This window comes from Epinephelus fuscoguttatus, linkage group LG2 (assembly GCF_011397635.1).
Source record: "Epinephelus fuscoguttatus linkage group LG2, E.fuscoguttatus.final_Chr_v1".
Lineage (NCBI taxonomy): Eukaryota > Metazoa > Chordata > Actinopteri > Perciformes > Serranidae > Epinephelus > Epinephelus fuscoguttatus.
Genome location: NC_064753.1, coordinates 278,105 through 292,570, shown reverse-complemented (window position 1 = coordinate 292,570; position 14,466 = coordinate 278,105). Strand labels below are relative to the sequence as shown.

General features: G+C 40.6%; 1 protein-coding gene across 1 annotated transcript; it reads right to left on the bottom strand.

Moving 5' to 3' along the window:
* Positions 1-7,682: 7,682 nt before the first annotated feature.
* On the bottom strand, positions 7,683-14,248 carry LOC125905423 (uncharacterized). The gene is made up of 5 exons (XM_049603376.1): positions 14,149-14,248; positions 11,810-11,857; positions 11,518-11,607; positions 9,960-10,184; positions 7,683-9,712 (listed from the first exon to the last, which is right to left on the bottom strand). The coding sequence occupies exon 5, from the start codon at positions 9,241-9,243 to the stop codon at positions 8,278-8,280; it is 966 nt and encodes a 321-aa protein (XP_049459333.1). The 5' UTR covers positions 9,244-9,712; positions 9,960-10,184; positions 11,518-11,607; positions 11,810-11,857; positions 14,149-14,248; the 3' UTR covers positions 7,683-8,277.
* Between the last annotated feature and the right edge of the window lie 218 nt (positions 14,249-14,466).

Genomic DNA, 14,466 nt, shown 5'->3' with positions numbered 1-14,466 from the left:
CACAGCTGTGTTAAATTGTCCAGTACACTAAATGTGTTAAGCTTTTAGGCTCCTTTACACATTTTGTGTTGAAATCAACACAAAATGTATTAAGTATGTGACGACACATTTTTTGTGTTATTTTTTAACACATCCTTTCTGAGAGTGTGCCTATGGAAAAATGTGTGCAAAATGTAAGGGACAAAATCATTATGCCAAAATGTGTCTCTCAAAGAAGAAGGGACAGGGTGTGCACACAGTGCAGGAAGACACAGATGACAGTGATGATTTGAGTGAAACATTTTTCATAAAGATGGTGTCACACGATGAAGATGTTAACACAACGTCATCAAGAGCAGATGATACAGGCCAGGCTGTTAATTCAGTAACAGGAGATAAATGGACTGCTCCACTGTTAGTTAATGGGACTATTGTAACATTTAAGATTGACACAGGGGCCAAAGCTAATTTGATCAGTGAGGAAGATTTCAGGGCACTGACACAGAAGCCTAGAAAATTTACAGAAAAAGTCACACCCCTGAAGGCTTATAATAATCAGCCAATACAAACAAAAGGTGGATGCAGACTGAAGGTGACAGCTAAAGGCAAACAGCATAACCTGTTGTTCACCATTGTGCCTAATGGACATGAGTCACTCTTAGGAGACAGAGCATCTGAGGACCTAGGTCTAGTAAAGAGGATTTATCAGATAAACACAGACAACATGAAAATAGTCAAACAAGACAAAAGACTGGAACACCAACAGTGCCAGGGAACCACAGACATCGTGGAAAAGTTTCCTTCTGTTTTCAAAGGACATGGGACATTACCTTACACGTACAAAATTCAGCTCAAGGACGATGCCAAGCCTGTAGTGCATGCCCCAAGGAGAGTGCCAGCACCACTCAGAGCTGGCTTGAAAAAAGAGCTGCAAAGGATGACTCAAATGGGTGTCATTGAGAGAGTGGAAGAACCCACAGACTGGGTGAACTCCATCACATGTGTCAAGAAGAAGACTACAGATGCCATAAGAGTCTGCCTTGATCCCAAAGATCTAAATGAAAACATTAAAAGAGAGCATTATCAGATCCCAAAACGAGAAGAGATAATGAGTGAAATGGCAGGTGCTAAGTTTTTTAGCAAATTAGATGCTTCACATGGGTTCTGGCAGCTGAGGCTGGACCCAGAAAGCAGCAAATACACCACCTTTAACACGCCATTTGGACGTTACTGTTTCCTGAGGCTCCCATTTGGCATCAAATCAGCACCAGAGATCTTCCACAGAGCAATGGAGTCCATAATAGAGGGTCTGGAAGGCACCAGAGTCTATATAGATGACTTGGTTGTTTGGGGAACAACACAACAGCAACATGACGAGAGACTGGAGAAACTCTTACAGAGAATAAAAAAAAGTGGACTAAAACTAAACAGGGACAAGTGTCTCTTCAGTGTCACAGAGATGACCTTCTTGGGAGACAAGGTCACAAGTGAAGGGGTGGAACCTGACCAGTCAAAAGTGCAAGCCATATTGGACATGCCTGCCCCCACTGACAAAAAGGGTGTCTTGCGAGCCATGGGAATGATCAACTTCCTGGGCAAGTTCATCCCTAATCTTACTGCCAAGACAGCATGCCTCAGAGAGTTGCTACAGCACAACACAGTGTTTGAGTGGACAGCACGACATGAGAAAGAGTGGAAAAAATTAAAGGAAACTGTAACCACTGAGCCAGTCCTCACATTCTTTGATCCATCAAAATCAACAAAAATCTCCGCTGATGCCTCGAAAGATGGCTTGGGAGCCGTACTGCTCCAGATGCATGAAGATAAATGGCAGCCTGTGGCATATGCGTCTCGATCAGTGACAGAGACTGAGCAACGCTATGCTCAAATTGAAAAAGAGACGTTGGGCTTAGTGTTTGGGTGTGGAAAGTTTCACAGTTATGTGTACGGACTGCCAACCTTTACAGCAGAGACTGACCACAAACCGCTTATCTCAATCAGAAAAAAGAACCTCAATGACATGTCACCCAGAATCCAGCGCATGATGATGGCGTTGCAGCGTTATGACTTTGACCTCATTTACACACCAGGAAAACACATTGTACTGGCAGACACTTTGTCACGAGCACCAGCACCAAGCAGTGACGTGCTGGTCAGCCCTGTGTCCGATGATGCTGAAACACACGTAAACATGGTGACTGCTTCTCTCCCAACATCAGATGTCGTGCTGCAGCAAATTGTGCAGGAGACGGCAAAAGATCTACTGCTGCAAAAGGTGACCCACCATATCCAAAATGGATGGTCAAGAGGAGACTGCCCAGGGTTCTACCCTGTGCGCGCAGATTTGTGTACAGCTAATGGACTGCTGCTGAGACAAAACAGAATTGTCATCCCACAATCCATGCGCCAAGACATGCTTCAGCGCATCCATGAGGGACATCTGGGAGTGGAGAAATGTAAAAGGAGAGCAAAAGAAACGGTTTATTGGCCAGGCATCAACAAAGACATAGAGGAAATGATACAGAAATGTGAAACATGCCTCAAGCTTCACTACAAAATAACAAAGGAGCCAATGCTTGTTGCAGAGTTACCCACTGCACCATGGCAAAAAGTAGGCACTGATTTATTTCATCTGCATGGCAAGGACTATCTTCTGGTGATTGACTATTATTCTAACTACCCAGAAGTTGCACAGCTTTCCAGTACATCAGCACAGTCTGTCATCACACACATGAAAGGGTTTTTCTCCAGACATGGAATTCCACAGTGTGTAGTCAGTGACAATGGTCCACAGTATGACTGTAGTGAATTTCATGAGTTTGCAAAGCAATATGGATTTAAACATGTCACCTCCAGTCCCTTGTATCCACAGGCAAATGGACAGGCGGAAAAGGGGGTCCAGATTGTAAAGAGACTGTTAAAAAAGGCAAGAGAGGGTAAAGCTGACCCTTACTTGGCTTTACTGAGCTACCGGGCTACACCTTTGGAGTGTGGAGCATCCCCTGCTGAGCTGCTCATGTGTCGTAAGCTGCGCACCACACTTCCATGCATTCAAACAAACAATGACAACAAAACCAATGACGAGCTGACTGACAAAAGGATGAGACTCAAGCACAGACAAAAGATGAACTACGACAAAACGGCAAGGGATCTGGAACCTCTGCAGGAAAAGGATGCTGTGAGGATTGAAGGCCCTGAGTTGTGGGACAGAAAAGCAACAGTCCTCAGTGAAGTAGGACCCAGGTCATTTGTTGTTAGAACGGAGAATGGACAAATGTTAAGAAGAAACAGGAGGAGTCTGTTAAAGACTCAGGACATTGAGAGTCAGACAGAGGATACAGGGTCTGAACAAGAGGGTGTTACACCAGCTATGCACCACAGTGAGCCTCCTTCACCTCCCCCAGTGACTGTCACACTCAGAAGGTCTACCAGACAGAGGAAGCCTCCTGAGAGGCTCCTAGAACAAGGATGAATTGTTCAACTGAGTTAATACTTGTGCTGAATTTGATATGTTGTGAGTTATTGATGTGTTATTGACTGCTGCAGGTGTGTAAAGTGTGAAGAGCTATTTAGTATTGCAGTGTTCGAGGCTCATTTGGTCTGACCAGGGAGATTTATGTAATTTTGAAATACATAGAAAAGCTAGAAGCAAGAATATATTTTATTTTGCACTGTGTTCATATGTTTGGTTACAGAGAAAAGCTTAGTGCTGAGAAGTGTAGTTTGTTGCGCTATTTGTGACATGTGAATGTTAAGACTGTTGAGATTTACAGAATAACAGTACAGTACTTAAAGAGTCATGATTGATGTTATTCTCACCTGTTTGGAAGGGGGATGTAATGATAAGTGCTAACAAAGGTGTCACCAGTAGGTGGCAGTATGTCATCAGGAGGCCACATATAAAGTAAAATGTTGTAACAGGAAGTGTTGAAGTTACGTGGGAGTTATCCAGCGGGAGCAGAGGAATAAACAGCTAGCTGAAGCTAGCATAAAGTTCTAAATGATGTTTATTAATGTATAGACAAGAACTTTACAGTATCCACCTTATTTTCAAACACGGAAGTAAATAGTGATCAACTTCCGTTTTTTTTTGTGCGTGACTTCCGGTCAGCCGCTTTCCCTCATGCTTTCCCTTACCGGAGCTAACGGTGCAAGCTATGTTTTTTTTTCAATTTCCAGTTGTTTATGTTAGTCAATCAGTTAGTTAGTTAGTTAGTTAGTTAGTCTGTGTATTTTGTATAACGTTAGATAACTGTGCCACCACGTTTCCGTTATAACGGAAATTTATTCCCTCTAAACGCGAATAAATCGCACGTCAGTCATAAACTATGAACCAAAAAAGCACAATCTATCCCGAGTGAGACAAACTGCTTGATCCCCGTCTCCAGTGTACCAGCAAAGAACCTGCAGAACCGAATCAGCGAAAAAACACACCGGGCTAAGCCTCTCTACCTGAGCAGCTGAAGCTGCGGCTCGCACCCTCGACACACAGACGGTGCTTCTGCATGCCAGCAAAACGTGTGCGCAACTGTGAGAAATAAATATGTGAGGTGTACGCTGCTTTTCTATCTTTTTTTTCCCTTTTCTTTCTTTCTTTCTGTCAGCATACACTCCTAACACAGGACGGGTTGTTTTTATTGACTGAGTTGATCATTAAGCCATAGTGATGGGCGGATCGGCTGTGATAGCACCCGAATCAGCATGTACGCATCAACCATCCAGCCGTTACAACATGATTGAGCTAGCAAAGCAGTTTTGTGTTGCTATGTGTGGTATTTATTCAGTTTTGGGAAATCACTATGTCTAGAAAGCATCAGTGGCTGCAGCTGACAGGGACAGCTAACGTTAACACTAGCAACAAAGCTAACATCGGGATCGTCATCCATTAAAAGCCTCCCGTTGTCGGATATGACATGAAACTACTCCAGTTAGCTCAATCATGTTGTAACTAAGACATCTGCTGGAGAAAATATTTTTTTCACGGGCCACTTTGTGAGTTTAGTGAGTTATTACAGACACGGCTAACAGCTAACGGTTAGCCCAGCTAATCTACGATAACCATGTTATTAATTACATACAGAGAAAATACTAATGTTTGTTCAGTCATTGTGTTTATAGACTTTACAAACATCAGATTAGTCTAAACGGCGATATAGTCACGTGAAAAATGTGATATATACATATGTAGCCTATAGCTAAACTCAGCAAGGTAAACAACAAGGCGATTCCCATTTACACAGTGGTAAGAGTGCTGGACCGGAAGTGTCGCACAAAAAAACGGAAGCTGGCTGCGTCCTGTTTTGCCTCCGTGTTTCCGTGAAAAATAAGGTGGATACGCTCATTATATCACAGTTAACAGCCAATCAGATTGCCGGATTTCACCTTTCTGTTTTATAATGCGAATTATATCTTTTACAGCTTTTAAAATACACACACACACACACACTGCATTTTAAGTGCACTGGTGTTCATGGCGAGGTTCAGTAAGACTATCCAACAATTTGCAAACTAAATAACCTATAAATGAACTGACACTGGCATTCCTCCAACAACAGCATTTATTTCACATATACTTGTATGTATAAGCAATTGTTATATGCATAGCATGTTGTATGTATGATGAATTAAACCTCAGGTTGTGTCTACTGTTTTGTTTTTATGCAGGATGAACTTGATGAAGTTGTGAGAACCTGGAATTCACACAAGACAAGAGCAAAGGCAGGCGATGGTGTGATGGGAGGTCGCCCGATTTTGATGTACACACTTCCAGATATGTACAGCGCAGAAGACAATCTCAAGACCATAGACATGGATGAACTGGCCCTTTGTGGGGAGGAATGCACCCCCAAAAGCCAATATCCATGTGATTAAACTGTATTTGATCTCTGCTGTCTTCTGATGGAGGAAAAGGGATGGGATGCTCCTACAGATGCATTTTCCGCTGCTGAACTGTACACCTTATTGAGAACTGAAATACTGCAAAGTATCTGAGGGTAGACAATTCTCTCTGCACAAAGGAGAAACATTAGTGTAAGCTTAATTCTATTTGGGACTCACATAGGCCACACAATCAAAGTATGGTTACCTCTACATCATCTGATCCAGACCTCAACTTAAAAGGAAGGTTCAGCACTCTCCACAAGAAAGTCCAGTCAGTGTTGATGGTAAATGTACCAACTGAAGCACTGCATTCCTTGGTGCTGGTAAAACCAAGGAAACTAACTGTTCCTACACACAGAACAGTGCAAATGTGCTTACATGTAACAGGATGCATGGTGAGCTTGAGATTCCTATGCTCATGTTGGTGTGTTATAACATCCCTAGCCTATAGCTACTAATTTCTTGGACAAAACATAGTGTCAGGTGGTAAAATACTCATCCAGTACATAACCTGGATAATCAGAGGAAGCTAGAAGTTCAACTCAAATAGTTCTTCCATATATCCAATGAAATCATTGGATGTAAAAAGAACAACAGATTTTGCCAAGAGAGCTCAGTTTTCTCAATATAGCACACACTGAATAATTTATTGCTTCATTTGACTACATCCATTAACATTGACTGGACATGCACATGACAAGTAGTGAATTTTGCCTTTAAGTACAGTGATGTGCAAGACCAGTTTTACACAGCCAGGCGTGCACTTTTAAGGGTACAATATATTTAGCCTCCTTGCAGCATGTGAGATGAACCTATGCATTTGGTTTGAATGGCATGTCATCCTCACTTATCATCATATGTGAAATAGTTTCAGAAATTTTACTTCATTATGAAAATATGTCCTGTGTTTTCTCTGGCTACCTAAACCAGTTTTTGTACAAAAGGAGACCAGCGAATACAAAAGCTGGGGACTGCTGTAAATAAAACTAGTTGACAATTATAGAATTTCACTTCTGGGTTATTTCAATACCTCAGTGCCTTCAACCTGACTCTCTATTGCCCTCTGAATATTTTTGACCACATTAAATCCTTAGTTGTAGTCAGGTGAGACAGAGTCCGAATTATTACCAACCTGAATTTGTGTCAAAGCTGTCACCTTTGTTGCTGTGACAAACGTTATGTAACAGTATCATTTTCAGAACTGATTACTGACTAAACATGCTGTCTCATTAAAGGTTGTACTGCGGATGACACATTGTGCACTTTTTTTCCCACCAAATAAATTGGGTGCTATAATCACTAGTACAGAGTATTAACCTATTAAACAAAAACTGTTCACTGGAAATACTGTAAAGACATGTTGTGGTGTTGGCCTGCAACAATTTAGTGAATCTTGCCCTTTGACTTAATGAATAGTTCAAAAAGACCATACACATGATATTAGAGTAATAATTTTGAAGATGGCTTGGTTCATTTGTAATAAAAACTGAACCCCCAGAGCCCTCACATAACAACAGATTTTTTTTTCTTGGCTACATTAGTAAACTTGTATTTGTTTTTATTCCCAGCACCTTTTGTAGGACATCTTGTACATAATGTGGTACAAAATGCAAACAAATACATCACCTTATTCATAGAATATCTGAAGTCTAGTCAAACAAACGTAGTTGACCTGCAATACATGCCTGTATTGCAGATAAATTAAAAAAGAAAGAAAGAAATTGGTGTAAAATCACAAAAAAATTGAAATTGAAAAAAAAAAATCACAGCATTTAAACAAGAGCTTAAGGATCTCTTCTGTAGTTAAAAAAGTATGGCATGACTGCAAGGGGGCTATGTTCATGTGAGAACTGCAACCACAAAAGGTATTTTAAGGCACAAAACTAGCATTTTTGCAGTAACTGCAAATTGCACAACTGTGAACATATGAAGAAATATACGATATAGCGCTGGACAGGTATTTACAAGGGAAACTGTCACATTAAAATGTACAGGTACATTTTAAAACATTTATTGACCAATCTAAAACCATCATAACATCTAACATTTGAACAATTTATAGGGCCCTTACTTACTTCATGAATACAGGACACCTGAAGACAAGAATAATTGCACTTTGTGTCAACTGAGAAAGATTTTGGCAGAAACTCAAAAGTAATTAAATCGGTCTAACAAAAAGATTGTCCTAACAACTGACTAAATGTGCTATAGCATTTAAGATTTAACTTGGCAGAAAGTCAGAACATCTGACATTTGTAATTTATTATTCCCTTAGATAATTTATGAATGTGGGGCATCTGAAAACAAACTGTGCCTATAAAACACTTTGAGAGTAAGCAAAATTATTGCTTGAGTTTTTTGTGAGCAAGTCCTTAGCATCATTTTACAACTGTTAGCTAGGAAGCAGTATGGCCACAATCATGGTTGAAGGGCCACATATTGTGTTACACAATGTCCATCACCCAGATTGCTGTCAAGGATTTCACTGAATTCAGCACGAAAGTCTGGGAAATTTTCATAGCACTCAGGTAGCTCCAGGAACATTCCACATGTTCGTCCAATTGGACGTCTTGTGAAATCAGACATTACTATGAACTCAATAATGATACTGTCTGACACAATCAAATCAGATCCTGTGCAGAATCTTGGAAATTTCCCCAGTTTTGCTTCATCCAGTTCCCTAATATACCGTCTGAGATGATGTTCGACCTCTTTTTGCTTTGCTGTCATATCTGCTTGGAACTTCAGCAGCCTCGACACCTTCTTAGTTGTTGGTTTAAGGTCAGCATACATCTTTGTCAGTTCTTCATAATTGAGATTCATCTGTGGTTTTGTGATGTCCCTCCAACAATCAATTACAAAGTTTGGCTTTTGCACAAGTTCTTTGTGGGAAATTTCTTCCAGAATTGCTGGAAGGGTGTCTGCTGAGACTCTTCTTCTGCATTCGTAGTTGTTGAGGACTTCCAAAAGGTCATCAGGGTCAACAGAAGAGAAGTCTTGTAAAGCTTGCATGAGGACCTCTCTCTCTTGGCAGCTTGTGAACTGAAGAAAGACTTCTGTCAGGTGACTGTGCACTGCTCCAAATAACATCTCCTCAATGAGAGGGGGTGCAAGCTTAATAGGAAGATAGTGGCAATCTTGGTATCCTCTCAAGAAAATTCTGCCAATGGCTTTCCAGGTGTCAGCCTTGAAATCGTGTCTGATGAAGGGTACTTTCAATGTTGTCCCAAGTGTGCAGCTGTCATAGAAATCCTGATAAAATGCACTAAAGACATCTCTGAGAAGCCCTGACCCACTACCAGCTTCCTCAGAGTTATCTGGTAGTATTCGTCTCATTTCCAGTGGTCTGGTCAGAATCTGAGGGTCAGAAAATGCTTCAATCATGTCACTGAAGCAATTTGCATGATGTATAGTAATAATTTTTGGTAAAGTTGCATGGTCACGTGTTTCAGGCTGATAAATCAGTGTGTCATCTTGATTAAACTCAGCCTCTGTGTGTGGGCCAAATGTAATTTCAGGGTCAGAATTATCATACGTGATGTCTCCTTCTAAAATAAGGTTGATCTCTGAGACTGCTGGGTGATCTGTGATGACTGGAAGATTTGCAGCAGAGAGATCTGTGACAACAGGGTGATAAAGGCTGCTTGCCTGGTCTTCGTCTTGATCTGAGTAACTGGGTGACAGAGATAGGGACTGGCTGTCAGAAACTTCAATAACTTCATCCTGGCCCGCAAGCTCAAATCATTGTCTTGGAGTTCAGTGCTATAGGCATGTTCACCTGATAGTGGTTTTGGCTGAGTGGCAATGTAGAATCTCAGCCTTGGTAGTTTGACAGTCTCATATATGGTGCCAACTGAAACATCATCAGAAAAAGAGTTTTGTTTAAAGTCCCATACATCAAATATAAAGTCTGATTCATGGCCTTTACTTGAAACATCTTTTGGGAAAAAAAGACTCTTCCCCTCTTTCAGGATCTCATTAAATCCAGCATTGATGTCCATAACAACCTTTCTGGTGCCCCCTCCTTGTTTGGCTCTAACCTGTTTAGTTTCATTATTTTCTTGGTGTATCCAACCTATCTCAATAGTCCGCGTAGTTACCTTTCGTCTGGAATGGGGTTCAGAGGTTTGTGGCTCCTCTCCACTTTCTTTGCTTTCCTTTCTTATCTTCATTTTCTCCCTGAGCCTTTCAAGAAGACCCAGTTTGCGCTTTGAGACTGGCTGTTGATTCCTGCAAAAATTGAAAAGTGCAATTCTATCTCCATATGAGGGAATGTAGTTGGCCAAAGCTGAATCGTCCATAAGCCGGATTACATCAATGTCAATCTACAGAGCAAAGGAAAAACATGATCAGGGTAAAGAAATATGATGGGTACGACTTTCACACATTGTAATATGTTGCCGAGGAATACAAAACTAAAATTGACAGTGAGCTCAACAAGTAGACGGACAGGGAAACACTGTTTAGTGTTTTAGCTCTATCTTATTAATTTGAAAGTAAAATGACACGATGACTTTGTTGTTAAAGTGCAACTGCCATCATTTTAATTTCATGCATGTAGAATCATCAGCTAAAAACGGCAGCCCTTTTTGTTTATGTTTCCCTATTTAATATTATATTCATAAAGTAATAATTTTCATTTTGTCAATAATTCTTTCCATATGCACAATACTTCATGCTCAGGCCATACTGGCTGCTTGTATGTGGTGAATTGCTGTGACTTGCTTGCCTGTGGTGTTGAAAAGACAATATTTCCCTAATTTCCCAGAGGGAAATTTTTAATGCGTATGCGTGAGCCTGAATCTGAATGAAGGTGTGTCACTTGCATGTAAGCCACACTCCAGCCGTTTAGAGCTGTCTGTCTGTCTGTCTGTCTGTCTTTCTGTCTCTCTCTCTCCCTTTGAACAAGGTGAAAACTCATACTGTTTTCTCGTTACAACTCTTTTTTTTCTCTTCAATACTCTTCTGCAACTGCAACACTGTCTGTGTGGGGGAAGCAGAAATTCAGCAAGCTATCAGGCACAGGTACAAGCAGGGTATGTTCTCTTCCTCTGGGACCCCCCGATCTCGTAGGAAATCTATCACGGTGATTGACATTTTGGCCAGGTCCAAGGAACCGCTGTTCTGTTGGATTGTAGTCCTTTAAAAGTGTCACATATTACATAATTGATTTAGTCAATTAACACCTTTATTTTAACAATATTGTAGGGATGATTATTGGCAATTTCATATTTTTTTTTTCAATTTTCATAAAATATTGACAAAAATTTAAAATCAAGCTTTTGAATTAATAATCATCAGTTATGTAGATATAATGAAAAAGGAGTAGGTGATACTGATAAACAGATGTTAGAACAGAGCTGGAAGAAGTAATAAGTGTCATTTCTTTTCAGCAATAGTATGCCTTAATGGTTCCTTGAAAGCATCAAATTTCTTAATTACACACTGTTTTAGCATAAGCAGACACTTGGTGATAGTTGAGAAGACATAAGCAGGTGAGTCCATATTGTAAACACATTCAGCACAGTATTAAACTCTGACTTTAAACAAACAATAAAAGCTATGACATCATAACGCGTTTCTACAGAAAGGTAGGCTAGAATAACATTAAAGTTTTAGCTTCACAAGTCTAAACTGCAGCAACTTCTTAATACTTACTGTATGTTTGCTGTATAATGTCAAAAATAACGTTGATGTCGCAGAGCGTTGCAACTCAGCCACTGCTACACCCAGCACATAGACGGCACCCTAAATGAATGAAACGGCTGCTTTACATCTCGTTTTGATCATTTAGCAACAAAATTGTTACAACAAAACAACACTGCTCTGAGGTAACATTTGGATGTCATTTGACTGCTTGATGTTAGGTTGGTAACAACAAGGTTAATAATAATTAAGATTTGAAACACATATCAATTAAGTATGCAGTTGCATAACTTCAGAAACTTACTCTTAACGTTACACTCCATGCCGCAGCGTGCAGCTCTCGGTCGCTCTCCTATGGCAGAGTATTAGGGATGGACCAGAGGAGACATTTCGACTTTATTCTCGAAATTTTGACTTTTTTTCTCGAAATTATATTTTGATTTTTTTCTCGAAATTTTGACTTTTTTCTCGAAATTATATTTCGACTTTATTCTCGAAATTTTGACTTTTTTCTCGAAGTGCATGATGAAAAAAAATCTACCTCCTAGTATTTTTTTTTTCTCATGAGTGGCCCTAATACTCTTCCGTAGAACTGAACTGGTGTTGTGAGACAGAAAACACAGGGTTAACCCTGAAGTTATCTTGCTAAGACAAAATCCTGCTTCGTGATACAGGCCCCAGGAGTGCACAGTTGGAGTTACAGCTAAGTTCTAAGTTAACCTGTACTGTTCAGTAATAAACGGTGGTTTGCCGAATAACTGCGTCATCCTTTCCACACATCCTGGCAGATGCTACAGTATATATATATATATATATATATATATATATACAGTACAGGCCAAAAGTTTGGACACACCTTCTCATTCAATGCGTTTTCTTTATTTTCATGACTATTTACATTGTAGATTCTCACTGAAGGCATCAAAACTATGAATGAACACATGTGGAGTTATGTACTTAACAAAAAAAAAGGTGAAATAACTGAAAACATGTTTTATATTCTAGTTTCTTCAAAATAGCCACCCTTTGCTCTGATTACTGCTTTGCACACTCTTGGCATTCTCTCCATGAGCTTCAAGAGGTAGTCACCTGAAATGGTTTTCCAACAGTCTTGAAGGAGTTCCCAGAGGTGTTTAGCACTTGTTGGCCCTTTGCCTTCACTCTGCGGTCCAGCTCACCCCAAACCATCTCGATTGGGTTCAGGTCCGGTGACTGTGGAGGCCAGGTCATCTGCCGCAGCACTCCATCACTCTCCTTCTTGGTCAAATAGCCCTTGCACAGCCTGGAGGTGTGTTTGGGGTCATTGTCCTGTTGAAAAATAAATGATCGTCCAACTAAACGCAAACCGGATGGGATGGCATGTCGCTGCAGGATGCTGTGGTAGCCATGCTGGTTCAGTGTGCCTTCAATTTTGAATAAATCCCCAACAGTGTCACCAGCAAAACACCCCCACACCATCACACCTCCTCCTCCATGCTTCACAGTGGGAACCAGGCATGTGGAATCCATCCGTTCACCTTTTCTGCGTCTCACAAAGACACGGCGGTTGGAACCAAAGATCTCAAATTTGGACTCATCAGACCAAAGCACAGATTTCCACTTGTCTAATGTCCATTCCTTGTGTTTCTTGGCCCAAACAAATCTCTTCTGCTTGTTGCCTCCCCTTAGCAGTGGTTTCCTAGCAGCTATTTGACCATGAAGGCCTGATTCGCGCAGTCTCCTCTTAACAGTTGTTCTAGAGATGGGTCTGCTGCTAGAACTCTGTGTGGCATTCATCTGGTCTTTGATCTGAGCTGCTGTTAACTTGCAATTTCTGAGGCTGGTGACTCGGATGAACTTATCCTCAGAAGCAGAGGTGACTCTTGGTCTTCCTTTCCTGGGTCGGTCCTCATGTGTGCCAGTTTCGTTGTAGCGCTTGATGGTTTTTGCGACTCCACTTGGGGACACATTTAAAGTTTTTGCAATTTTCCGGACTGACTGACCTTCATTTCTTAAAGTAATGATGGCCACTCGTTTTTCTTTAGTTAACTGATTGGTTCTTGCCATAATATGAATTTTAACAGTTGTCCAATAGGGCTGTCGGCTGTGTATTAACCTGACTTCTGCACAACACAACTGATGGTCCCAACCCCACTGATAAAGCAAGAAATTCCACTAATTAACCCTGATAAGGCACACCTGTGAAGTGGAAACCATTTCAGGTGACTACCTCTTGAAGCTCATGGAGAGAATGCCAAGAGTGTGCAAAGCAGTAATCAGAGCAAAGGGTGGCTATTTTGAAGAAAGTAGAATATAAAACATGTTTTCAGTTATTTCACCTTTTTTTGTTAAGTACATAACTCCACATGTGTTCATTCATAGTTTTGATGCCTTCAGTGAGAATCTACAATGTAAATAGTCATGAAAATAAAGAAAACGCATTGAATGAGAAGGTGTGTCCAAACTTTTGGCCTGTACTGTAGATATATAGATATATAGACATATAGATATATATAGATAGATATGTGTAGCCTATATATACTGCGCATTGTTTTTGGTGCCTAACTGTTTCCCAAATATATTAGTGCGTGTGAATGAATAAACGAGAGGCATTAATGTAAATTTCTTTGTAGAAAGGCGCTTTATGAAATTAAGTCCATTTACTTGTATTAGTTTACAGCACAGCCTTGCCACATCCAATATGGCGGCAATGTTGATGTATCGCAGCAGTGGGCAAACCCACTTGATGCGGCGTCTACGTATTCACCCTTTGCACATACGTCACATGATCACATGACGGCGCCATGACGGACAGCAGAAGTAATGATGGACGTAAACAGACCGTAACAGACGAGTGGGAAAATTCAGAAGAGAGAAGTGATTTCGATTGAAATTAGCTTTTTTTTGTAACATTTAACACCGTTTTGACCTTATAAATGGCTACTACAAGTCAAAAAGATGTTGTGCAGTTGTCGGTTGAGG

What these genes read in the sequence shown, in the direction of transcription:
- LOC125905423 (XM_049603376.1), bottom strand. Translation starts at nt 9,243, where the DNA reads ATGATTGAAGCATTTTCTGACCCTCAGATTCTGACCAGACCACTGGAA.